The sequence below is a fragment of the Enhydra lutris genome, unplaced genomic scaffold (genome assembly GCF_002288905.1).
Source record: "Enhydra lutris kenyoni isolate GAN:26980312 unplaced genomic scaffold, ASM228890v2 scaffoldscaffold32, whole genome shotgun sequence".
In the NCBI taxonomy this organism is placed as follows: Eukaryota; Metazoa; Chordata; class Mammalia; order Carnivora; family Mustelidae; genus Enhydra; species Enhydra lutris.
This window is the reverse complement of record NW_019154116.1, coordinates 3,645,924-3,667,112: the sequence shown is the minus strand read 5'-3', so window position 1 is coordinate 3,667,112 and position 21,189 is coordinate 3,645,924. Positions and strand designations below refer to the sequence as shown.

General features: G+C 50.8%; 1 protein-coding gene across 1 annotated transcript in view; it reads right to left on the bottom strand.

The window, feature by feature from the left end:
• Positions 1-5,287, bottom strand: part of LOC111153406 (ADAM metallopeptidase with thrombospondin type 1 motif 16) — a 151,164-nt gene extending 145,877 nt beyond the window's left edge. Inside the window, exons 1-2 of the mRNA XM_022512422.1 lie at positions 5,156-5,287; positions 4,968-5,070 (exon numbers count right to left, since the gene is read on the bottom strand). Of these exons, the coding sequence (XP_022368130.1) occupies positions 4,968-5,070; positions 5,156-5,287 (235 nt within the window). The remainder of the gene's footprint in view (positions 1-4,967; positions 5,071-5,155) is intronic.
• Between the last annotated feature and the right edge of the window lie 15,902 nt (positions 5,288-21,189).

The following is a 21,189-nucleotide window of genomic DNA, read 5'->3' as shown; positions in this document are numbered from 1 at the left end:
AGAAAGGGGGAAGCAAGTCAGGGATTTGCTCGTCTGGGGTAAGCCTAGGATTGCAGCCCGTCCTGGGCCGCGCTGAGAGACAGGTGAAGCATGCGTGCCTTTCCACCTTGGGATGGATCCTCCCACTGCCGTCTGCATCCCCAGCTTCCTGGACTGAGGGGGTAGGCTGGTGCACGTGGCCATGTTGCCCAGTCACCATGCCGCCCAGGGTTCTAAGGGGAAACCTCTCCCCCTCACTCCAAGTCTGTGTCCATTCCAACAGGGGCTGTGGAGTCTTCCAAATACTGGCTAATCAGCAAATTAAAACATAAAAAGATGATTACCACTTAAAAAAAATCAAATTGTTTCCAGATGATATAAGCCATATTCTTAGGACCTTGTTTTGGAGAACACATAACATGCATCCTTTATCTGGAGGGGACACAGAGTATCTACTCTCAAAATAGTGACTGATAAGGCTCTTCTACATAAACACATACGGGTCCTGTTGATAAACGCTAGACGACCTGTTATCTCAGGGGAAAAAAATAAAGGGCCTGCTTTCCCGCATTTGCCCATTCCTCACCGTGGCTGATCTCCAGCACCAACGTGACGTCACTCAACACGGAGTGTGGAAGAGCTGCCCAGTAGCACACCTGGACACACGCAGCATCTCCCTCACCAGACAGAATGCATGCAAAGAACCTTAACCGCACAGATAAGAGCAAAAAATGTAAGGGATGAGATTTGCATGTTTTAATTTTGTTTTTAAAAGGACTTGTTTCCCTGTAACTTTATATACCTCCTTTTTCAGTGAACAGCTCTGCCAAACTTAAAGGAAAGTAACAATCAGCTCCGGAGGACTGGTAGAGGCTGGCCCTGGGCCACCAGCTCCATAAACAGCAAAGCCACACTTTGTGACCAATGACAATTGGTTCTGAAGAATGAGGAAGCGAACGTGTGATGGAAGAAGACCGTTTTTTCAATTTAGTCTACTGATTCTCAACCAGAGTGATTCCTCTCCCATACCCAGGGAGACAAATGTCTGGAGACATCTCCCTCTGCCACGGAGTGGGAAGGGGACAGTGGTGTTCTTGGGATCTACGGACCCCATCCAGAGATGCTGCTACAGAGTCTTCAGTGCATGGGACAGACTCCAGGGACAAAAACGGTAATACCGCCAAGGCGAGGGGGTCTGGATTTAGTCCCACAACAGTCCTTTCTATCAAATGTGTATTCTTGGTTATGTATAAATGAATGTGAAAAAGGTCATCACTGAAGAATTCAATGAATGAACAAAATAAGCATAATATTTCATCATACTCCTGTTGCTATCTGGAAATAAATCAATACATAACTGTAATAGACTGAAAACATTAATTTTTGAGCTTATATTTTCATATTATAATCCCCACAAAAATTGGCTTGTGATTTCAAGAAAAAAAATAGTGTGAGTCCTAATCTTTGAGAATCCTTTATTTTTTTAACCTTTTTCTTAAAGGTTTTATTTACTTATTTTGAAGAGAGAAAACTAGAGGGAGCATGCTCCAAAGAATGAGCGGGGGGGGGGGGGTGGCAGAGGGAAGCAGGGAAGGGCAGAGGGAGGGAGAGAGGGAGGGAGGAAAGGAGGATCAATCTCAAGCCAGCTCCCTGATGAGCATGGCCTCAGGTGCAGGGCTCAATCCCAGGACCCTGAGATCATGAGCTGAGCTGAAGTCAAGAGTTGGACGCCTAAGGAACTGAGCCTCCCAGGCACTCCTGTTTGAGAATCCTTTAGGTAAGACCTATGGCCTTTACACCCTTGGTTAAGGAGGAAAACTTCACATATGGCTGCTCCAGTCGGTGGTCCAAACTCCTTGATTTCAAGAGGTTTTCTGACCACAGCCTCAAGTCCAAGAATACTCTGGTTTCACAGGGAATGCATGAGGTGTAGACCACCTGTGCATGCAGGGCTGGTTCACAGCAGCTGCAGAGCGCGGATCTGCACCTTACCTCCTACCCCAGCACTCAGTGACATCACATCCATAGCTTGGAAGCAGCCACCTTGTGAGTGTTTACCCCATGGGAACCAGGAAAGTCCTCAATCCCGGCTCCAAAGAGCCTGTCATTAAAGACTGACAAGCACCCCACGGGTGAACCTGAGAGACATGACCCTGTCTCACATTCCCCGAATGTCTGAGAGCAAATCAATACAATTTTCCAATGCACACACAGAAACAACAGGTCTATTATGTACGACGAAACCCCTTTCTAGAGAACTTCTAAACCTTGCCTTGGAAGTGTAACTTAGTCTAGAATCGAAAGCTAATGAATATGTGATATCTCTTGGCTCTCAACAAGAGCCACTATTTTTCTTTTTAAAGGCAAATCTGGAAGAAAGGCATTAAAATCTCCCACTAAGGAAAAACAATTCTGAATCAGCCAAAATGAAACGGGCGTACTTCATGTCTGAAAACAGTTTAGTTATCTGTTGTGGCATCAAGCATAGAGGGCAGAAAAGAAGAAGAAAAAAAGAAAAGGAATAGAGGGCATTCTCTTTCCCGCTGCTGAACTGCTTCAGACACAGGAAAACTGGCAATCACAGTCCGAATTATGCGTGAAATAACCTTCTGGCCAAAAAGAGCAATTCCAAAGTCCATTTGAAAGATACCTAGATATCCAGCAGTCACATAAAGTGCACCTGGGCTCTACTGTTCTACAGGGAGACAAGGAACCTACCGAGCTGACTCTCTTCTCCCGGTAAGATCGATGAAAGCCCTTTAGTGAAACCCACTTTCTCCACTTGGCCATTTATCATTAAAGACCTCCAATCGCCTCCATCAGAAAGGACGAATACGCACTTTTTGTATCAACATGGACGGGACTGGAGGAGATCATGCTGAGTGAAGTAAGTCAAGCGAGAGAGTCAATTATCATATGGTTTCACTCACTTGTGGAACATAAGGAATACCATGGAGGACATTAGGAGAAGGAAAGGAAAAGTGAATTGGGGGAAATTGGAGGGGGAGACAAACCATGAGAGACTGTGAACGCTGAGAAACAAACTGAGGGTTTTGGAGGGGCAGGGGTGGGGGGTTGGGTGAGCCTGTGGTGGGTATTAAGGAGGGCACGGATTGCATGGACACTGCGTGTGGTGCATGGACAATGCAACTTAGAACACTGAAAAAATAAAATCTTTAAAAAATAATAAAAAAATAAAGACCTCCATCACACAGAAGGTGGGCAGGGGGCTGGGGTGTGTCCACTAAGCTAGGACTTCACTGGTGATGGCTCACACCTTCCCCTCCAGTTTCTGACCAAGTGAGGTATGTCGTTGTCACGGCAACACTTGGCGCGTGACACCAGCCTAGATGCCAGGTGATCCGAGCACCATGCCAGCCAGGCTGGAGTCCCACTCACAGGGGTCTGTCCTGGCGAGGAGCAGGGGAAGCTCACTTGGGTAGGAAGGCTCTGCCTTCTTCTTCGGGAAAAGGTTCTCTGTCTATATTGCTTCTACCTTAAAGAAAATGTATTTTCTATAAGATGCTGCACAGTTCTCTGAGAAATCTCCTGAGGCCTTCAGGAATTTTCATGATTTTAGAGAACTAGAATTTTTACAAAAAATGTCTTCTTTCAGAAGTGCCTGTGGAGGGACAAATCCAATATGGATAATTATATTGTGGAATGCACCCTGAGAGAAACATGAAAGAAGACAAGGGCAAGCCCAAGAAGATGACCTTTAAATAGACTGATAATTACCTCCCTCCAGCAGTTACAGAGCAGAAGTGATTGCTAAGTGTTTCCTATCACTTACAGCCAGCGCCCTCTGCTGGTCCTGAAGGTTCTGTTCAGCGATCACCGCCTCCCGCTGTGTTTACAGACGTCCACGCCCTCCTTCAGCAGGACTTTATTCAAACAGCTAATGCATGTGTCAGATTCCTGTCTTTATACGACAACTATATTAAAAACTTTGAGTTATTCATTTTTCTAGATTTTCTGAAAACACATTAGGATCATCAAATCTTGTTCTTCCTCTAAAATACTAACACTTGTTGGAAATGTTGCAAAGTGCTCATATGAAACAACTGCAACGACTGAGCTCAGCAGCTGACATCCCACACCTGCCTTCCCTTTCACCTGAGGCGGCTGAGGGCAGAGACAACCATCCCCAGGACAAGTGCAATTGGCAAATGCCGCCTGCCAACAGCACGAGTCCAACCACACACTGCAAACGGATCAGACTTGTGTGACAAATCACAGCGGAAGGTATGGGGATTGCCTAGCATGTCCCCAAACGCTAACGACCTGTCCTATGCACTATATTTCAATTATGTCCCAACTCCCCAAGAATACCCACTTTCATGCTAACACCGTCAGTACTGAGCAAAAACGGCTTTCTCCCATCTCCTGCTCTGTGGTCAAGGGTATACAGACCCTTGATTTAAAAAGCCTGAGGAGGGGGCGCCTGGGTGGCTCAGTGCGCTGAGCCTCTGCCCTCCGCTGGGATGGAGCCCGCATCAGGCTCTCTGCTCAGCAGGGAGCCTGCTTCCTCCTCTCTCTGCAGCCTCTCTGCCTACTTGTGATCTCTCTCTCTCTCTCTGAGTCAAATAAGTAAAAAAATAAATGATCTTAAAATAAAATATAAAAGCCTGAGGAGGATCAGGAGGGGGCGGAGGGGTGGGGAGAGGAGGAGTATGAGCTTTCTAATTTCCAGAATGCATGAATTAGCAAAGCCTCTGGAGGTCTTCCTGGCTTTTTAAATGTTCTTATTAAGCGTGTATTCCTTGCTTTTTCGCCTACCGCTCGCGGCAACAACGCCGGTACGCGTCAGTGATTCACAAGGGAATACCACACCAGCCTTGGTGGGAGTCGACTCGCAGGAGCTCGCTGGAAGGCGGGAAAGCGAGGCAGCGTCCCGGGGCGAAGTCCGGAGTTAGGGACACACGCTGCACCTTGTAAGCCAGCGCTACCTGCGGAGGACTTGGAAGCCCCCTTCCCCGCAGACTTACCGCCTTTTTCCATCCAGTCCGTCCGCGCCGCGGAGCCTGGAGGACGCCAGACGCTCGGGCTCCCCGGCGAGGTCAGCGCGGGTCCCACGGAGCACGCAGGTGCCTGCCGGAAAACAGCGGCCACCCCTCGGTGAGACCGACTGCAGCCGGGAGCCGCGGGCACCCCGCCCCCGCCGTCGGGGACTCACCTGCACCGCCACCTGCGCCAGCAGCAGCGAGCACAGCGCCGCGCAGCCGGGCGCCCGCAGGGACGGGCCGCCCCTCGTGCCCCACGCCCTGCGCCCGCGAGGCGGCCCGGCGAGGAGAGCGCGTCGCTCCATCCAGGGGCGCTCCAGGTGGCCGGGGCGGCGGGATGGCCCCGGCCCGGCGGCTGCAAGTGGGCACCGAGGACCCGGGCCGGCCGGCGCGCAGCAGCTTCCCCGCGGCGCCTGCGCCGCCCGCGCGGGGTTATCACTGCGGCCCGGGGCGGCGCGGGGGGCGGAGGGGTGGCCACGGCGGCGGGGGCGGTGGCGGAGCACCAGCCCGCACCGTGGGAGAGCGGCGGGCGGAGGAGGGGAGCGCAGGGGAGGCGGAGAGGATCGGCAAGGGGAGGAGAGGAGGGAGCAGGAGGAGTCGGCGGGGGCGGTGGGGTGTGGAGCGGGAGGAAGAGGGCAGGAGGGGAGACAGAAAGGGGAGGGAGGCGGCCGAGGAAAGCGGGCGGCGGGGTGAGACCGACGGGAGGGGGGCTGGGGAGGATCCCTGCGGCTGGGCGGTGGCCCCGAAGCTCGGAATGTGAGCGGCAGAAGCCACTCTCCAGGTGCCCGCGAACCTGCAGTCGCGCTGCATGGCGCAGGGAGCTGCCTGGCCCGCACCCCCAGGGCCAGACACCTGCCGCGGCTGAGCGGGCTGGGCGGTGCCTGGGTCCCACAGGTCTGTCCCTCCCGCTCCATGTGGGAGATCGAGTGTGGGACAGCGGCGGCGCCCAGAGCTTGGTGTGTCTTCTGGGTATGCACAAACGTGTGTAGCTCTGGGCTCCGGAGGTGATGGGAGGGCAGGGAGGTCGAAGAAGCCATGTCTGTCTCCTGGTCAGTCCTGGGATGTCCAGGCGCTCCGGGCCCCGGGCCACCTGCCCTGGAGAGCCTGTGTGCTCCCGCTGCTGAGAATCCGAGTGTAGCCAATCCATTAGGAGGCCTTGGGGTTGGGGATCGCTGTGGGCCCCGCTGGGGGGCAGGGCTGCAAGGGCCCAGGGAGCCCCAGGGGCTTGAGCCCTGATCTGGCAGTAAGCCCAGTGTCCTGTGATGGTGTGTGTGAACGCATGTGTGTGTGTTTGAATGTGAGTGCGGATGTGCCCCAGTACCTGTGCATGCACATGTGTGCGTGTGTGTGTGCGTGCATGCACACCTGTGCCAGTGCGTGTTCTCCCCACATGCGTTGCCTGTGGCCGCTGTGCTCCACTGATTGCCCCTTTCCTCCCTGACCACATACCTCCTGCAGGTCCCGGAGGGCTGGGCTCCTATTTCTGTGGTTCCAGTGTCCCTCACATTCACTTTATCCCCGATTTGTGGATTTTGCACATTTTGGAGAGGAAAGTGGAGAGGGAAAGAGTGACTGGCGTTTCTGGTTTCCGTTGCCCAGCCAGCTTTGAGCCTGTTGGGGGTTTCTTACCTCTGGCAGTCTGGAAGTGCCAGATATCTGGGGCTTGGATAGATGAACCCCCAGGCTGAGCAGTGACTGGCTCGCAGGCTCTCTCCCTTTCTCTCATATTCATTTATTTGAAAAAGCTCCTTAAAATGAAAACAGTTTTATGAAAAGGGCTGCATTGGGGGCGGTCTTCAAAACACCTATCACCTCCCCCTCCTGCAGCTCCAGACAAGGAGCTCACCCGAGAGGAACCAGATGCTGGTGTGGCTGGGCAGAGCCTCAGGGTCTGGCTTGGGTTAGGCAGGTGGCTGCTGTTCCTTCTGTCACGAGTCCAGGGCCTCACGTGCTTGAGAAATACAGATCTCGAACTACTGCTAATTATGTTGAATGTAACTTGCACGGGGATCAGGTTTTCCAAGTCTAGCTAAGATCACATGAAGACACCCAGGGGTTCTTTTTTGTGTTTAAACAGATGGAATGAAAGAAGAATGGCTGGTGTAAAAGGATTCAGTTTTAGGACTTTTTTTTTCCTTCTTGAATAATACCCAATGAGTCTCTTTCCATTGGAAGAAACCGTATCCCTTACAGTGACGAGTGTTTTCCAGTTCTTTTAGCCGTTCACTGAATTCCGTGCTCATCCCAGACCAGGGATGTGTCTTCTATGACACTGAGCAAACTCCAGCCTGGGGCCAGGCGGGGACCTGAGCAGAGGGAGCCTGCTGACCTGGGTATGAGAAAGGCCTTGAAACAAGGTGGAGGGGATGGGAGTTGTGATTTCCAATAAAATACATATAGTTGGTGTTTCCATTTCTGCCATGGAGCTCCTAAAATCCTTGGAATTTCCTAAGAAGAGAGACCCCCAAAGGGGCTTTTTGTTATCCTAACAAGGTGACTTCACATGGGCTGCAGGGGGCTGGTGGCCTGGAGTGCCAGCCTTGTGTGTAGAAGGGTGGAACTTCCAGTCCCCCTTCCTGACCCCCTTTCTCTCCCGGAAGGGGAAGACTCTGTCTGGGGCTTAGTTCCATCACCAATGGCCAGTGATTTCATCAATCCTGACTATATAATGAAGGTCCATGAAAACCCCCAAGGAACAGGGTTCAGAGAGCTTCCCAGGGTGAATAGGTAGAGAAGCAGGAACAGAGAGCGTCGGAGAGTGTGGACAGACGCCCCGTGACCTTCCCCGCGACCTTGCCCAATGCCTTTCTTCCATCTGGCTCTTTCTGACTTACATTCTATTATAATAAACCAGTGACCTGGGGAGTAAAATGTTTCTCTAAGTTCTGTGAGCCACTCTAGCAAATTAGTTGAACCTGCAGAGTGGGCCCTTCCAGTCCACAGCCATTTGACAGGGGACAACCAGGTTTCAAACTGGCATCAGAAGTGGGGGTGGGGTGAGATCTCTGCTCTCTGACCTGACTTGCCGTGGGGTCAGCAGGTCTGGCCCCACAGTCCTTTTCCAAAAGAGGCTTTATAGGCTTAAAAGTGGAAAGAGTATCTCCACAGTGTGAGACAGTAGCATATTCAGAAACAAGAAAAGGCCGTGTTTGATGTCAGAAGACTTAAATTCCCGCAGTGAAAGATGAGGGCAGGGCCTGTGTCTTGTGGATGACCTGACATTTAGAGCTGACCTTGAAGTCTGACTTAGTACAAGTTAGGAAATCAGGAGCTGCCAGAAAAACCATTTTCCAGAGCGGGCCACAGGTGGGATGCAGGCCCTGTGTTTCCTCTGGAGACCCACGGAGTCCGGGCTGGATCCGAGCCGCCTCCTAAGGCTAAGAGGCTATCACCGCTTTGGTCTGTGAGCCCAAGGATCCGTCAAAAGCCCCAGAGCCTCAATGTCACATTCCGAGGCTGAGTCTGCTACTGGCTACACTCCAGAAGCTGGTCTCCTCCCTTACTTTGAGACTTGACTCTTAGCAAGAAGCCAAGGGGAAACTGGGAAACAATGCAACAGACAAGGTTAGATTCCTACACGCAAAGCGTGGCATTAATAAGCCCTTTCCCTTTATCATTGAACACTTAGAAATTTAGCTCAAATATTAGTTTAGATTATTATAGAAAATATAACTATTTAGTGTTATTATTTATGATAGGTTTATAGTCATTATTATACATAGATTTTTTTCTCTTTTGTTTTTTATTTTATAGACAGAGAAGAGCAGAGGGAGAGAGAATCTGAGGTCGGCTCCATGCCCAGTGTGTGAGCCCAATGCAGGGCTCGAACTCATGATCCTGAGAGCATGACATGACCTGATATCAAGAGTCGGAAATCCAGTGTGGCGAGTATTTGATAAGTGAGTAAATTACTCTCTGTGTGTTTGCCTTCCATTCTGTCTCCTCTACTGCAGGATTCCATGTTCTCGTTTCATGGAAGGCAAGTCCTTTTCTAGACAGGAAGTACCAGCAGTTTCAAGAAGCTTAACTCCGCCTCCTGAAGGAGGCCACGTTGAAACCGCTCAAAACCATAAAGTTGCCCCAAAATCAAAATGGCTGCAGGAATGTTTCAGGGAAGAGGATTTCAAACTAAGTAACCTATTTCCTCTCTTCCCAGCCCTCCCCTCCTCCCTTCCTAGCCTTTTGTTTCAGGAACCCCCCCACTGCCCCATCCTTCTGACTCAGGAGGCTTGACTGCCCTCGGATGGCAGGCAGGAGCTGTCCACACTGACGGCTGTCTGCGGCCTGCCTCGGCGGACCCTGCGCGTTCTCTTTGAGCAGCCTGCATGGCGGGCATGATCCGGCTCCTGGGGCCTCACTTGCTTCTTCTGGGTCAGGTCCCACTCGCCTCTCCAACATGCCTTTGCCAAGCAACCGTCTGCTCTCTTGTGGTCTCTGTATCTCTCTAGAACATAAAAATTGTCATTCTCTGTGGCCACAGCTGCCAGTGTTTCTCCCATTTCTGCCTTTGGTTTTGCCAGCGGATTTGAAGGATCTCAGCTCATACACACCTTATTCACGGCCAGCTCCTTCTTTGCCTCTGCCTCCTGTGGGACGCTCATCCGATTTTCCTGAATGGACCAGGAACACCATGGCACAGGATGGCCAGGGTTTCCTTGGGCGGGGGGTCGTAGGATCAGAGTAGGGAAGGGACTCTACATGGTCAGGCTAGAGATGGGCAACCAATGTGGACAATTGTTTAGAAAACAGGTGAGAAATGATAGTGGCTTGGACAGCATGTGACGATGGCTTTGTGGACAAATGAACAACACTAAGTTTATTTAAGAGATAGGATTTGCAGAAGTTGCAAAGTAGATGATTGCACAAATGAGAACAATTTAAGAATAATCAAGGTATTTAAAGTACCAACACACTTCCAAGACAGACAGCAGTGAATGTGGAGCAGAGTTCCAGGTTTTATAGCCTCGTAAAATTCTCAAAGGAAAACTCGTGAAGAAAACCAATCTCCAGTGTCCGGGCTTCCACTTTCCTAAGGTAAGAAAAATATGGTAAATGCATTAACTTGAAATTAAGAAGGCTTTTGCGTTGAATGCTTTTAACTTAATGAAACACTCCTTGTGTTGCCCTTATTGCCCTTATTCACCACTAAACACGCCGCATCTATAGACAGTTAGAAAAATGAATTCACGATGAGCAGCGAGTACTCAGCTTGCCTCTCCACAGTGTCTTGACCTGATGGAAACCATAGGCTTCAGGGAGGATCTGGGAAGCAAGTGGGGAGAGCGGTTGGAAGAGAAATCCTTGATAAAGACGCCGAGGAGCTGCTTGTGGGCCTGGTCGTGCTCTCTGGGACCTGCTCCTCCTGAAGGAAATGTTTGGCCAAACCAAACATTTGCATAGCCTGTGAGGCCTCCAATACTACAACAAACACCCCAAAGCCCACCCCAGACGTTCTCCACATGTACTTATTGCTGCCCTTGATGATATCCTCAAGGTTCCTGGACTTTCAGTGTACTCCTCCCCCAAACCTCAGGCTTTCCAGCCCCCCCCCCCCCCAGTTTTGAAGGCCCCCATCTAGGCATTACCACAGGGACCCACCAAATGAGGGGCACAAGCTCCCAAGAGGGAAGGGGGCTAGTAGGGGTCATCAGGCCCGGTTTCTTCTTCCAAACTCCCCAGCTGAATGAGTGACCTCCTTCCTGGGGACACTGAGTGGCAGAGGGGATGGAGATGAGCCCCAGAAGTCCACTTCCCAGAGCTCCCCTCAGAGAAGAGAGAGAGGAGGGAGCATGTCCTTTAACAGTATGGAAAAAAGTTAAAAAACACTCTTATTGGAAGGAGTTTCTCGTTCAACATGTCCCTTTCCTGGAATGCATCCTGTCCCAGCACATTCATGGACTGTGTCATGACAACAGCAGGGCAGGGACAGAAAACATCGCTCGGGGCTGTCACTCGTGTAGGAACGGGGAAGCTGTTCCTAGTAAATTTAAGGAAAAACAGGAATAGTGTGAGTCTGGAGGAGGCACCATCAGAGAAGAAAATACCCAGAACATTGCTTTTCGGACAGCACGTGGGGAAGAGCCATGCTCTTCTTCCCCAACTGGAGGAGACACATTTTTTAATGAATTAGGAATGAATTACTAGAACAAGGAAATGAAAGAGACATACAATACATGGTCCTCATTTTTTAAATTAATGGATTCAAGTGATATTAAGTGACAGTCAAATTCCTTGGACAGCTTCTAGCTGCTGCTCTCTGCATTTTCCCTGGCACATAGCAGTGAGCGTCCGTCCACCTCTGCTGCTTGGTCTGGGAAGCAGGTGTAGTCCCGCCGGGCAGGGAGTCTGAGGTCCACCTATGGGCTGGCACCTGCCACCTGGGGCTGGCCTGGGGCCCTCCAGAGCGCACCCACCACCCCTACTGTTTCCCTTGTTTCCCTTTTATAATCATCAGTTTTCTTCTTTTCCATTTTCCTTCCTTCCTTTCTGCCCAGTTCCTTTTTTTCCCCCCCAAATTTAACCACACAGAGAATCCTTCAGTGAATTCCTGAATGACAACTCCAGCTTCTATACTTAAGGTCACCTGGTGTCCGTTCTGCTGTGTCCAGCCAGGCCATCGGGACCTTTCCAGCTAAACCGATCTCTCTGGGCTGTACCTCCCTTCCTCCCCCTGCAACCACAGGAGTGGAGGTCACTGTGGAGCAGAGTGTCCTCGAAGAAGAGGATGGAAGGGTTGGAGCAAGTGTGACTGTCACTGGGGAGGGACAGCAACAAACAGTACAATGTGTCTCTGTTCCCTGAGTCATGACAAGGGGGACTTGGAATTAAATGCCCAAACCACAGCATTTTTTTTTTTTTTCTTTCAAACGTATCACTGTTGTGATCTGGTATTTGCTTTTGCAGAGGAGAGCAAGTCTGCAAGCTAGTTTGGTTTTATGTTCACGGTAACCTGTTTTGCTCTTCAGCCTGGATCCTCTTAGGAGTAACCCGCGTCTTGGCGTTTTCTCAGGATGGGTCTGTCTTGCATTTTGTTGATACGTTTGCCTGGAATATCGTAGGTATGTTTTGTTTGTTTTGTTCTTCCATCTTTGGAGAGATCTAGATACTAATGTGTTTATTATTCGGAAGATATGGTATTACATGAGGAGTGTTTAAAATAGGTAAATGGAGTTTGGATAACTTTTGACATTACAGAACTACAAAGGCAATTATGGAAAAAGTCAGCATATATGCCTATGTATGTATAACTAAATGAGGCTAATAAAAGTACTGGGTTTCATATTCCACATAATATTTTCAAGAAAAAGGGAAGAAGGGGCAGAAAAAAGCAAAATGAAATTCTTTTGAAATTCTATCCTACAGATGAAAGAATCTGCTTTATACACATGTACTCCTTTATTCGTAACTTTGAATATCAGAGAATGAAGCTAAAATCCTTTTATAATACTAGTGGCAAAGATAAGAAGAATATATGAGGAGAGAAAAATAATGAGATTTTGAATATATAGAAAAATAACAGAGGATAACAACAGAAAAATGAAAATGAGAAGGCACAGGAGTGACAAGAGAAGACATAAAAAATATAAATCCCTCAAATAGATAAAATTTGTTTATTATGAAACAAAATCTTAACCCTTGAAACTAAGTGTCAAGTATACATAAAGGAAAAATACCAAAAACCAAAGTCTTAGATTCTGTTATGGAAGTAAAATTCAACAATATGCACTTAAAAGTACACATGTACTTCAAAAGAAAACTTAAATATTAAATTAACCATTTGATCAACATTGAATTAAATTAAAATCTTTGTCAGGTAAATGTAAGGTGGAGAATGCCAGGAGAGGACCCTGGGCATGTCTCCTAACTTGAAGGAGACTTCATTTTCCCGTCATTCTAGTGGACACGATAAAGGTAAAAACCTACTCCAGGTGGATAGGAGGATGAGAGAAGTTACTATTTATGAAGGACCTAGAACAATGCCCAGGATGTAGAGATTGCTCTGTAAGTTTAGGAAATTTTCAATATGAATGGAATTTAATGCATTTAAATGAAAAATAATACATATTAAATGAAAAAAAAATGGAAAAGTGGAGTTGGCAGTATCAGGTCAGTAAAGACCAAATCCAGCATGAACATCAATGTTTCCCTTGCTCCAAAGTTTGCTTCCAAATCCAGTCGATTTGCATGGGAAATTATTCTAGTGATCCTTCCAGAAGAAAGATTACATCTCTTGAACAGAATTTAGCATTTCTGCAGACTGAAGGCCAAAAACTGCACAGTAAATCTGTTGTGACCAATCTGATTCCTTTTTCCCATATCGCATCTCATTTGTAAGTACCTTGAATAACCAGAAAAACTGCTCATCAGCCTCGAAAAGCTCATGGGAGAGGAGAACCCAGTCTTGCTCTTTGCAAAAGAATCTGGGAAAAGTCTGGATAATTTCCAGAGATAAAGCATCTCGTCTACACTGTTACAAACACCAGTTTGTACTGTGCTTAATGCCCTGGGACAGATTCAAGTGGAAAACCCTGCCATGTACAACTAATTAATTTCGTGACTCCATTACTGAGCAATTTCTGTTCAGCTGTCTCCTTCTATCTTCATGAGACGAAAAAATCCAAGTTCCCAGATTATGAAATTCCAAATCGGTAACCACATGATAACTATTTTACAGACTAGGGCCGGAGAGCATTTATCACCACCTTTGTAATGCGACTTTTTCGTTTTTAATTTAAATTTAATTCACCAACATAGAGTCCCTCATTAGTTTTTGGTGTAGTTAGTATTGCTTTTATGGGCAAAACTAGCTGTGGGTGTGTGAAGTCCCCAGGATACAAACAATCCCGTTGACTCCCGATAAGCGAGTCCTCATTTTGGGGGAATCTGAATTCACGATTTCTGCCACAGAACGCAAGTAGCAGCGTCTCTGTCTTCTGCTTTCTCTACCTCTTCCCTCCAAAGAACCGGTGGGTTTGGCTGGTGTTTCTGAAACTTGGGGAGTGTACAGACGGGATCGCATCCTTCAGCACAATGTGGAATTTGAAATTAAACTGAATGATAATAAGTAAGACAAATTAAATCTTTCAACTCTAGCTGCCTCAGACGTTGGGCCGGCCCCTCTTAGCAGGGAGAGACACTCCGTGGAGGTCAACGCACACCGTAAGGAGTCGATTTGCAGAAGAAAGCACAGCTGATCAGACAGTCTTGGCAACACCATGATTTTCTCCATCTTTTCACGTCTTAAGACTCATCACATGCCCCTTTCTAGAGCAGATGATCCTGTCCTATCCACTGACCCAGCTTTCTTCTCTCCCTCCCTGTCACCTGGCCTCACAGCTTCTGTTCCCCAGAGTGCCTGGCTCACTGCTTGTTCGCCCTGTGACATCTGCTTGCTCTGGTCTCTCCCTCTCAGCGGCCCAGCACGGGACAGGCCCCCATCCCTGCTAGCTGCCCCCAGGATGGAGCAGGTCTCCCTTCAGCCATCTTACACCGTTCAGGAGGCTCGAAGAAGTCTGTGCTTCTCGCACTGTCCTGAGCGGTAACGGAGGAGCTTGTATCTTCCAGCCTGTCCTGAGAAACCTCGCACTCCGACCCTTCAGCATGTCTTTTTAGACAGTTAGCGGAATTTTGACATTCAATCTCTGGGTCCTTCTTCCTGTCCAGATCCTGGGCCCCTTACACAGAGAAGACAGTTTGAAAGTTTGTACTTCAGAACACAAAGCAGGTTCTAGGCTTTCAAGGTCTGCCCACACATTTGAAATGATGTAGGCTTCTCCTTTGCCCTGCTTCAGGGCAGAGTCAGGATACAAAGGAGGAAAGGTGGCTCAGGTCCAGGAAAAGGTCCAAACCAGGGAGGGAGGCCAGTGTGCAGAGCTGGGGCAGAGTGGCCCAGCGGAGGAGGAGGACGGAGTGGCTCCAGGGCTGGGGCGCTGCCCTCTGGCATAGAGGCAAATGCTAAGAGCGAAGGCCCAACAGACCTGGGGCAGATTAACAGAGGAGAGTCCGGCAGCCTTGCAGATGTCCCTGTCGGAAGGAGGAGTCTGCCTTTCGAGATGCTGCTTGATTTGGAGGACCGGGCGTATGAGCTGCTCCCGCACCTCAGCAACCTGTCCTCTTGTCAGCTTCCCACTCTGCGGGTGTCTCGTCTAGTGCCAACATGCGTGGGGCTCTGAGTCTTGCCATACGGTGGGTGTGTGGATCTGTGCTAACAAAAGCTTCCTCCTGGATGGGTCCGTAGACGCAGATCCAAATCAGAGCCAGCAGAACAGCACCGATGCAGCAATGCAAACCCTGCCCAGCTCCACAGAACGGTGTCTGTAAGGGTCTGGTGTTGATGGGAGAGCTTTCTTGGCCGCCGCGCAGTCACCTGCTTCCTCATGGATCCGTGGGATGAAGAATCTGGTGGGAGCCTCCGTGCATCCTGGACTCTGCTCTAAAGTGAATGAAATTGGGCACCTGAGGGGCTCAGTGGGTGAAGCCTCTGCCTTCGGCTCAGGTCATGATCTCAGGGTTCTGGGATCCAGTCCCACATGAGGCTCCCTTCTCAGCGGGGAGACTGCTTCTCCCTCTCCCTGTGCCCCTGCCCCTGCTTGCTCTCTCTCTCTCTCTCTCATATAAATAAAATCTTAAAAAAAATAAGAAGAAAGAAATGTGTGGGCCGTGAGCTTGGGGTTAAGAGAGAGGCAGTAAAATAGATGAGCTAGTCTTCACTGAGGAGGAACCTACTGAAAAAGAAAACTGCTTCATTTCATAGAGTAATAATATTTACATATTCACGATAGTTTTTTTCTTTAATGTGCTTCTTTTTCTCTGCATTCCTTGATGTTTCTTTTTGATTACTTCTTCAGTTGAAAGTCAGGTTCGTATACTAAATGCCAACTGCTTTAGGTCTTTTCTCGGCACGCTTCAGCCTCAGTCAGTTCCCATTGTCCCTGACCCAGGGACCCATCTGACAGCATTGGACCTGGCCTCCCAGGGCACTGGCCTCGGCCCTCTTCATCCCCTGCTTGTCCTCTCTAGCCCCCTGAACAGACCTCCCTGGTTATGTGGCGCAGCCCATATGTGGAGGCCTGCCCTGTGCCCTGGGCCCCTGTTTCCTTCCTGGGGTGGGCCCGCGCTCTCCCACCCGCTGCCTGTCTGGCTCACTTGAGCGGGGCAGGAGCGAGCACGGCAGGCAGCTGCCTGGCCCCCCAGCAGAGTAGACGGCTCAGCTTGGATTCCGGGAGGGTCTCAGGGAGAGCCTCGCAGGACGTGCCATCTTCATACGCACTCTGGACAGCGGCAACACCTGCTTCTCGGGGACTTCGCCGAAGTCCACAGAGATTGTAGCATGTCGCAGTGGTTTCATCCCGGCCACTTTCCTGGGGTAAGTGTGGCCAGGCTTCTGCCACCCTCTGCAGTGGTAGCAGGTGGCCCAGCAGGATCTGCGGGCATGCCTCTCGGATGAACCCCAGCCTGGAAGGCCCAGCCCAGTCCCAGGCCTGGAACTCTGCTCCAGACCTGTATCATCCAGCCCTCATCAGCCCTGGCATTGCGCTGCGTCCGTGCATGGCCCAGCCTTCCCGGGGGCAGATTTCTGTTCTTCCACTGACCTGCCTGTGGGGCTCAGGAAGCACGACCTTGAACCTTCCCATGCCTTGGAGGTGGGAGAGCTGCCTTGTCTCTGGGATCTTGTGGGAGGCAGATACTGGGAGTGGGTCAGAGGCTGTGGACGCAGCCACAGGCCAAGTTCAGGAATCGGCTGGGACACGACCCAGCCCGAAAGGCCTCCAGTAGCAAGCCTGTGGCAGGAGGAACCGAAAAGCAGCTTCCCAGGGCAGAGCCTGGGGCAGCCCGGTCCACCGTGCCAGCCCTTCCTCCCAAGGCCACCGTTCAGATGAGCCGACCCTCCTCCCCGGGATGAGAGGAGACAGAATGGAGACAAGCCGGAGTGTTTGCACACACCCCCTTCAGGGAGAAGACTAGCAGTCAGGCTGCTGTGTGGACGCGTGGGATAGCTCAGCACGGTTCCCCTTTCTCCGTTCCTTGCTGTGAAGGTTTGTGGTCCCCGGGATGTTTCCGTCCTGGATGACCATTTCTGCTTCTGCATCCACTGCAGGAAGGGCCACTGGTCTTCCTGTCTCACTCAGGCCCCCGGCAGAGGGAGACCGCTGCCCTCAGGGGCTGTGGCACCTGTCAGACCCACCCATTAGCTAAGTCCCCTCCTTGTTTGTCGACACCTGGTCAGGAGGCAAGAGGCCACGCAGTGAGCAGAGCAGGGCGGTGTAGTGTCAGGACTGATGGAGCTGTGACCAGGAGCAGCAGGGCTGGAGCCTGCCACTGAGGACCCAACACGAAGGGTCCCCCGAGCCTGGGGTTCCTGCCTCCGTGGGGGAGCGTTTCAGCCCCTGGGAAGCAGGGAGTTGGCTGTGTCATCTGGGTCACAGCTCTCCCCCTGCAACTGCATGGGCTCCTCTGTCCTGTGGATCCACAAAGCCTCCCATCGGAGAAGCCACCCTCGGGGGCTCTGCAAACCAAAGCCATAATGGATCACTTCATTTGTAGGTAATTTGTTCACCAAACGTCTCCTGAGCACCTAGTATGTACCAGGCTTTCTCCGTGCAGAAGCAATAATTGAATCCAGTGCCTGGGGGAGACCAGGCTTGGGGGAGCAGCGTGCCTGTCTCTGGAGCCCACAGACAGGTCATGGCCCCACAAGAGGCTGGCACCAACCCAGTTTGCTCCTGGAACCCCGAGTGCCCTTCAGAGCAGCACTGGGGCCACCAGCCTATGCCTTCCTGATGCCTGCGCCAAACCCTGGGCCACATGAAGCTCGAGGACCAGATAGCCAGGGCACTGTCCTGACGCTGCACTCCCTTAGACCTGGGGCTACGTGGAAGCGGCTGGTGCCTCTGTGCCTCAGTGTCTTCCCCAAGGAGCAGCCGGACATGATCACGGGACCAGCCTGTAACTTGCAGTGATTACCTGGGTTTCCATGTGTAGACATTCGGAGTGGGACAATCCTTCCCTGTTGTCACAGCGACAACCACCCACTGCACTTAACACACATTCACTCTCACAGCGCTGGAGGCCAGGGGCCGAAGTCAGTGTCGATGGACTGAGATCCATCCCTTCTCTGCCTCTGTGGTCACGTCCTTCCCTCTCCCGGTTTGGTCAAAGCCCCACCTCTACATATAGCCGTGTTTGCATGCAGGCCCATCTGAACCATCCCGGCGAGTCTTCCCAGGCCAGGGTCCTTTGCTGGAGCACATCTGCAGAGACCTCCTTTCCATAGAAGGTAACAGTCACGGGTTCTAGGAGACAGGACCTGATGTCTCCAAGGCCATTATATGGTTATCACAAACAGTAGGTGCTGAATGTATGTGCCCTGTTCTTCGTATTACCTTTCCTGGCTGGGAAAGCAAAGTGCACCCACAGTAAATCTTGAAGAGTGATCTGAATATTTCCCGTGTCCAGGAGAGCTTCTGCTGGGACACAAATAGTTTTCAAATGATGTCATTCCTGTCCCAGCACCTGTCTCCGTAGGTGTAGCGTGCCTGCCTCACTCAGGCCAAGGTCAGCTGCCTGTGTGGCCCTCTGATGTGACTACATGGGACCCACATTGGTTTCAAGCCAAGGGCATTGCTGTGAAGCCAGTACCCCCTGGAGACATCTCTCCACACAGCTCCCACGAGGTCACTAGCCTGCTGGGCTGTGCCCACTAAGATCTGTGACCCCAAACACTGCTGCTCCCCAAAGCCCATCCCTATGAGTGTTGCCAGGCTGTGCACAGAACCTGGAGTTTCTGCAGAACATCCCCCAGATCTTCCTTCTTCACCCAAGTTCAGGTCTTAGAAAGCACCAGATGAAAGAGATCAGAAGTTAGTTTTATTCAAGCAGTGCCTGGGTGGGCGCCAATGGGGGGCCACAATCAGGTTTTACTCATCCTTTTCTGGAAGGACTGACTTTATACACTCACACCCAGTCTCGTAGATTGTCTGGAAAACTGCAAACTGCCGGCCTCCCTGACAGGGACAGAGCCCACCCCTCACAGAAACAGAGGACTCGTGCACTCTATAGAAAAGGGGGCTCCACAGGGTGCACAGAGAAGCCCAGTTTGCTCCCTGTAGCCCAACAGCACTCAGGCCACCCCTGCTTGCCGGGGATGAGAGGATATGGAGGCAGGTGGGGACCCCATGGATGGACGTTCCTTCTGCTGCAGGAAAGCAGGGCCGCCCTCAGTAGTGTGCAGTGAGGGAGGGATCTGAGAGGCGAGAGGTTGGGAAAGGAGGTGGCCAGCTAGGGAGGGTTGGGTGCATCCCCAAAGTCTTGACACCTGCTCCCTAGGGAGCCCTGTGGTGTTGCTGGTCGGTGGCAAGGGGTGGCCCCTGCAAAGGGCACAGGTTTGCCTGCAGTGACTGGAAACCTCTTTTCAAGGGGGAAGCCGGCGCTCAGTACCTGCTGATCATACCAGGCACCTCTGGGAAGATGCCGAAATTCCAAGGTAATCGCTGGGGGCCATCCAGGCATTGGATTTGAAAAGTATCCGCTGAGTCAAAGGTTCACCCTGGGTTTCGTTATCAGCCACAAGCAGGAAGGATTCAGGGTTGGATGCAAAAAGACTTCCTACTCCCCGAAGGAGACAAGGCCTTTCCTGGGTTGGGGAGATGCCCCAGGGGAGAAGGACATGGGAGGGGGCCGGTGGCCAGCGGGGAATTTAAGCTCAGGTACCATATGGGCTGGTTGTACAGGGACCGTTGCATCAGAGTTGCACGGGTCAGAGACAGACGGGTGCCCGGAAGCCCTTGGATCCTAGAGCAAGGGGGGCTCCCTGCAGGGTGTTCGGGGAACTCGGGGAGTAAGGGACTGCTCCACTCCTGGGGCAGAAGCCCTCCTGAGATGGAAAGAGAGGGAAAGCCCCAAGAGAATGAGTCACCCTAGAGGGGTCAGGTGTGTATATTAAACTTATACAACCCTTGAACCTTAAGGCAGGTCTAGAATTCATTCTTGTTTTGCTTATTTCAGTCGTCTGCCCGCAAGCTGGGGAATGAGGGCTCGTGCACAAGGTGGACTCTGATGGCGAGAAAACAGAAAGGTGCCTTTCCTCTGTGCATCCTGGTTATTTTGGTTAGTTTGGAACGTGCGACGCAGAGGCCCAGCTGGGAGGTAGCGGCTGGAGACACAGCTCCCACAAACCCTTGCAGGTGCCTCAGGGACACTCCCCTGTGGGCGGGGGCGGCAGGGAAGGAGACAGCCCTTTGCTTTAACCAGCTTGGGGCTCAACCGGGAAACTTGGTGGAGTTCATTCTCCATGCTTGTCTCTGCAGACCCCCTCGACCTTTTTTTCTGGAATGTTCTTCTGCACCTGTGGAATATTAAACGGTGGTGAGGATGTGCACCGTTTGGGGGCTCCCTGACATTTCTTTTCTTTTCAGTCGTATCCCTATTTCTCATCTCTGTTGATCTCCCGCCGCACATACCTGAAAAAGAAACGTGCCCTCGAACACCCACTGGAGCATTAATCTTCAGGGCTAGACGAAAGGCCCCGGAGATCTGATCTGTGCAAATGCCTTTCTCCTCAGGCGCCTGGCTCCTGGGGAGGTCAGCCTCCCCGTCCACAGCGTGCAGAGTCAGCCCAGAATGATTTAATTCCCTTAGCTGCAGGAGGGCCGAGCTGCAGCTTCAGAAAGGACAGGGTATATCTGAGCACATCTTTCCTTAGAGCTTGGCTGTCCTTCATTCCCCGTGCCCTCAGCAGTGCTGTCCGCACAAGGCTCAGAGGCTAATCTGCTTCCCTGGGTTTGTGACTATCCTATCGGGGAGGCTCTGTTGTCCCTGTTCTATGTTCAGAATGACTTTTTTTTTTTCCCCCAAATTTCACAAGCTCATCATCTGTCTTAAAATTTTTCTTTTGGTTCTAGAGCACAAAAAATTTCACATTGCTCAGTGATTACATGTAATAACCATTTCCCAAAGGTGGAATGCCACACATTCGCCAGAGCCTTGAAACTTTAATTAGTGACTCTAGTGTAATCATTTCCCGTAGGTCAATACATTTCAGATTTCTCTGAGACCATAAACAAATTTAAAAAAAGACTTTGACATCATTTTAATGAGCCAAGTTAAGATTACTGTGAGTTTGGGGCCGTTTTTTAATGTGAAACATTGCCAGACAGATGTAAGCTGGTGAACACAGGATGTTTGAAGGAATCATGTACAGGGCAAGATG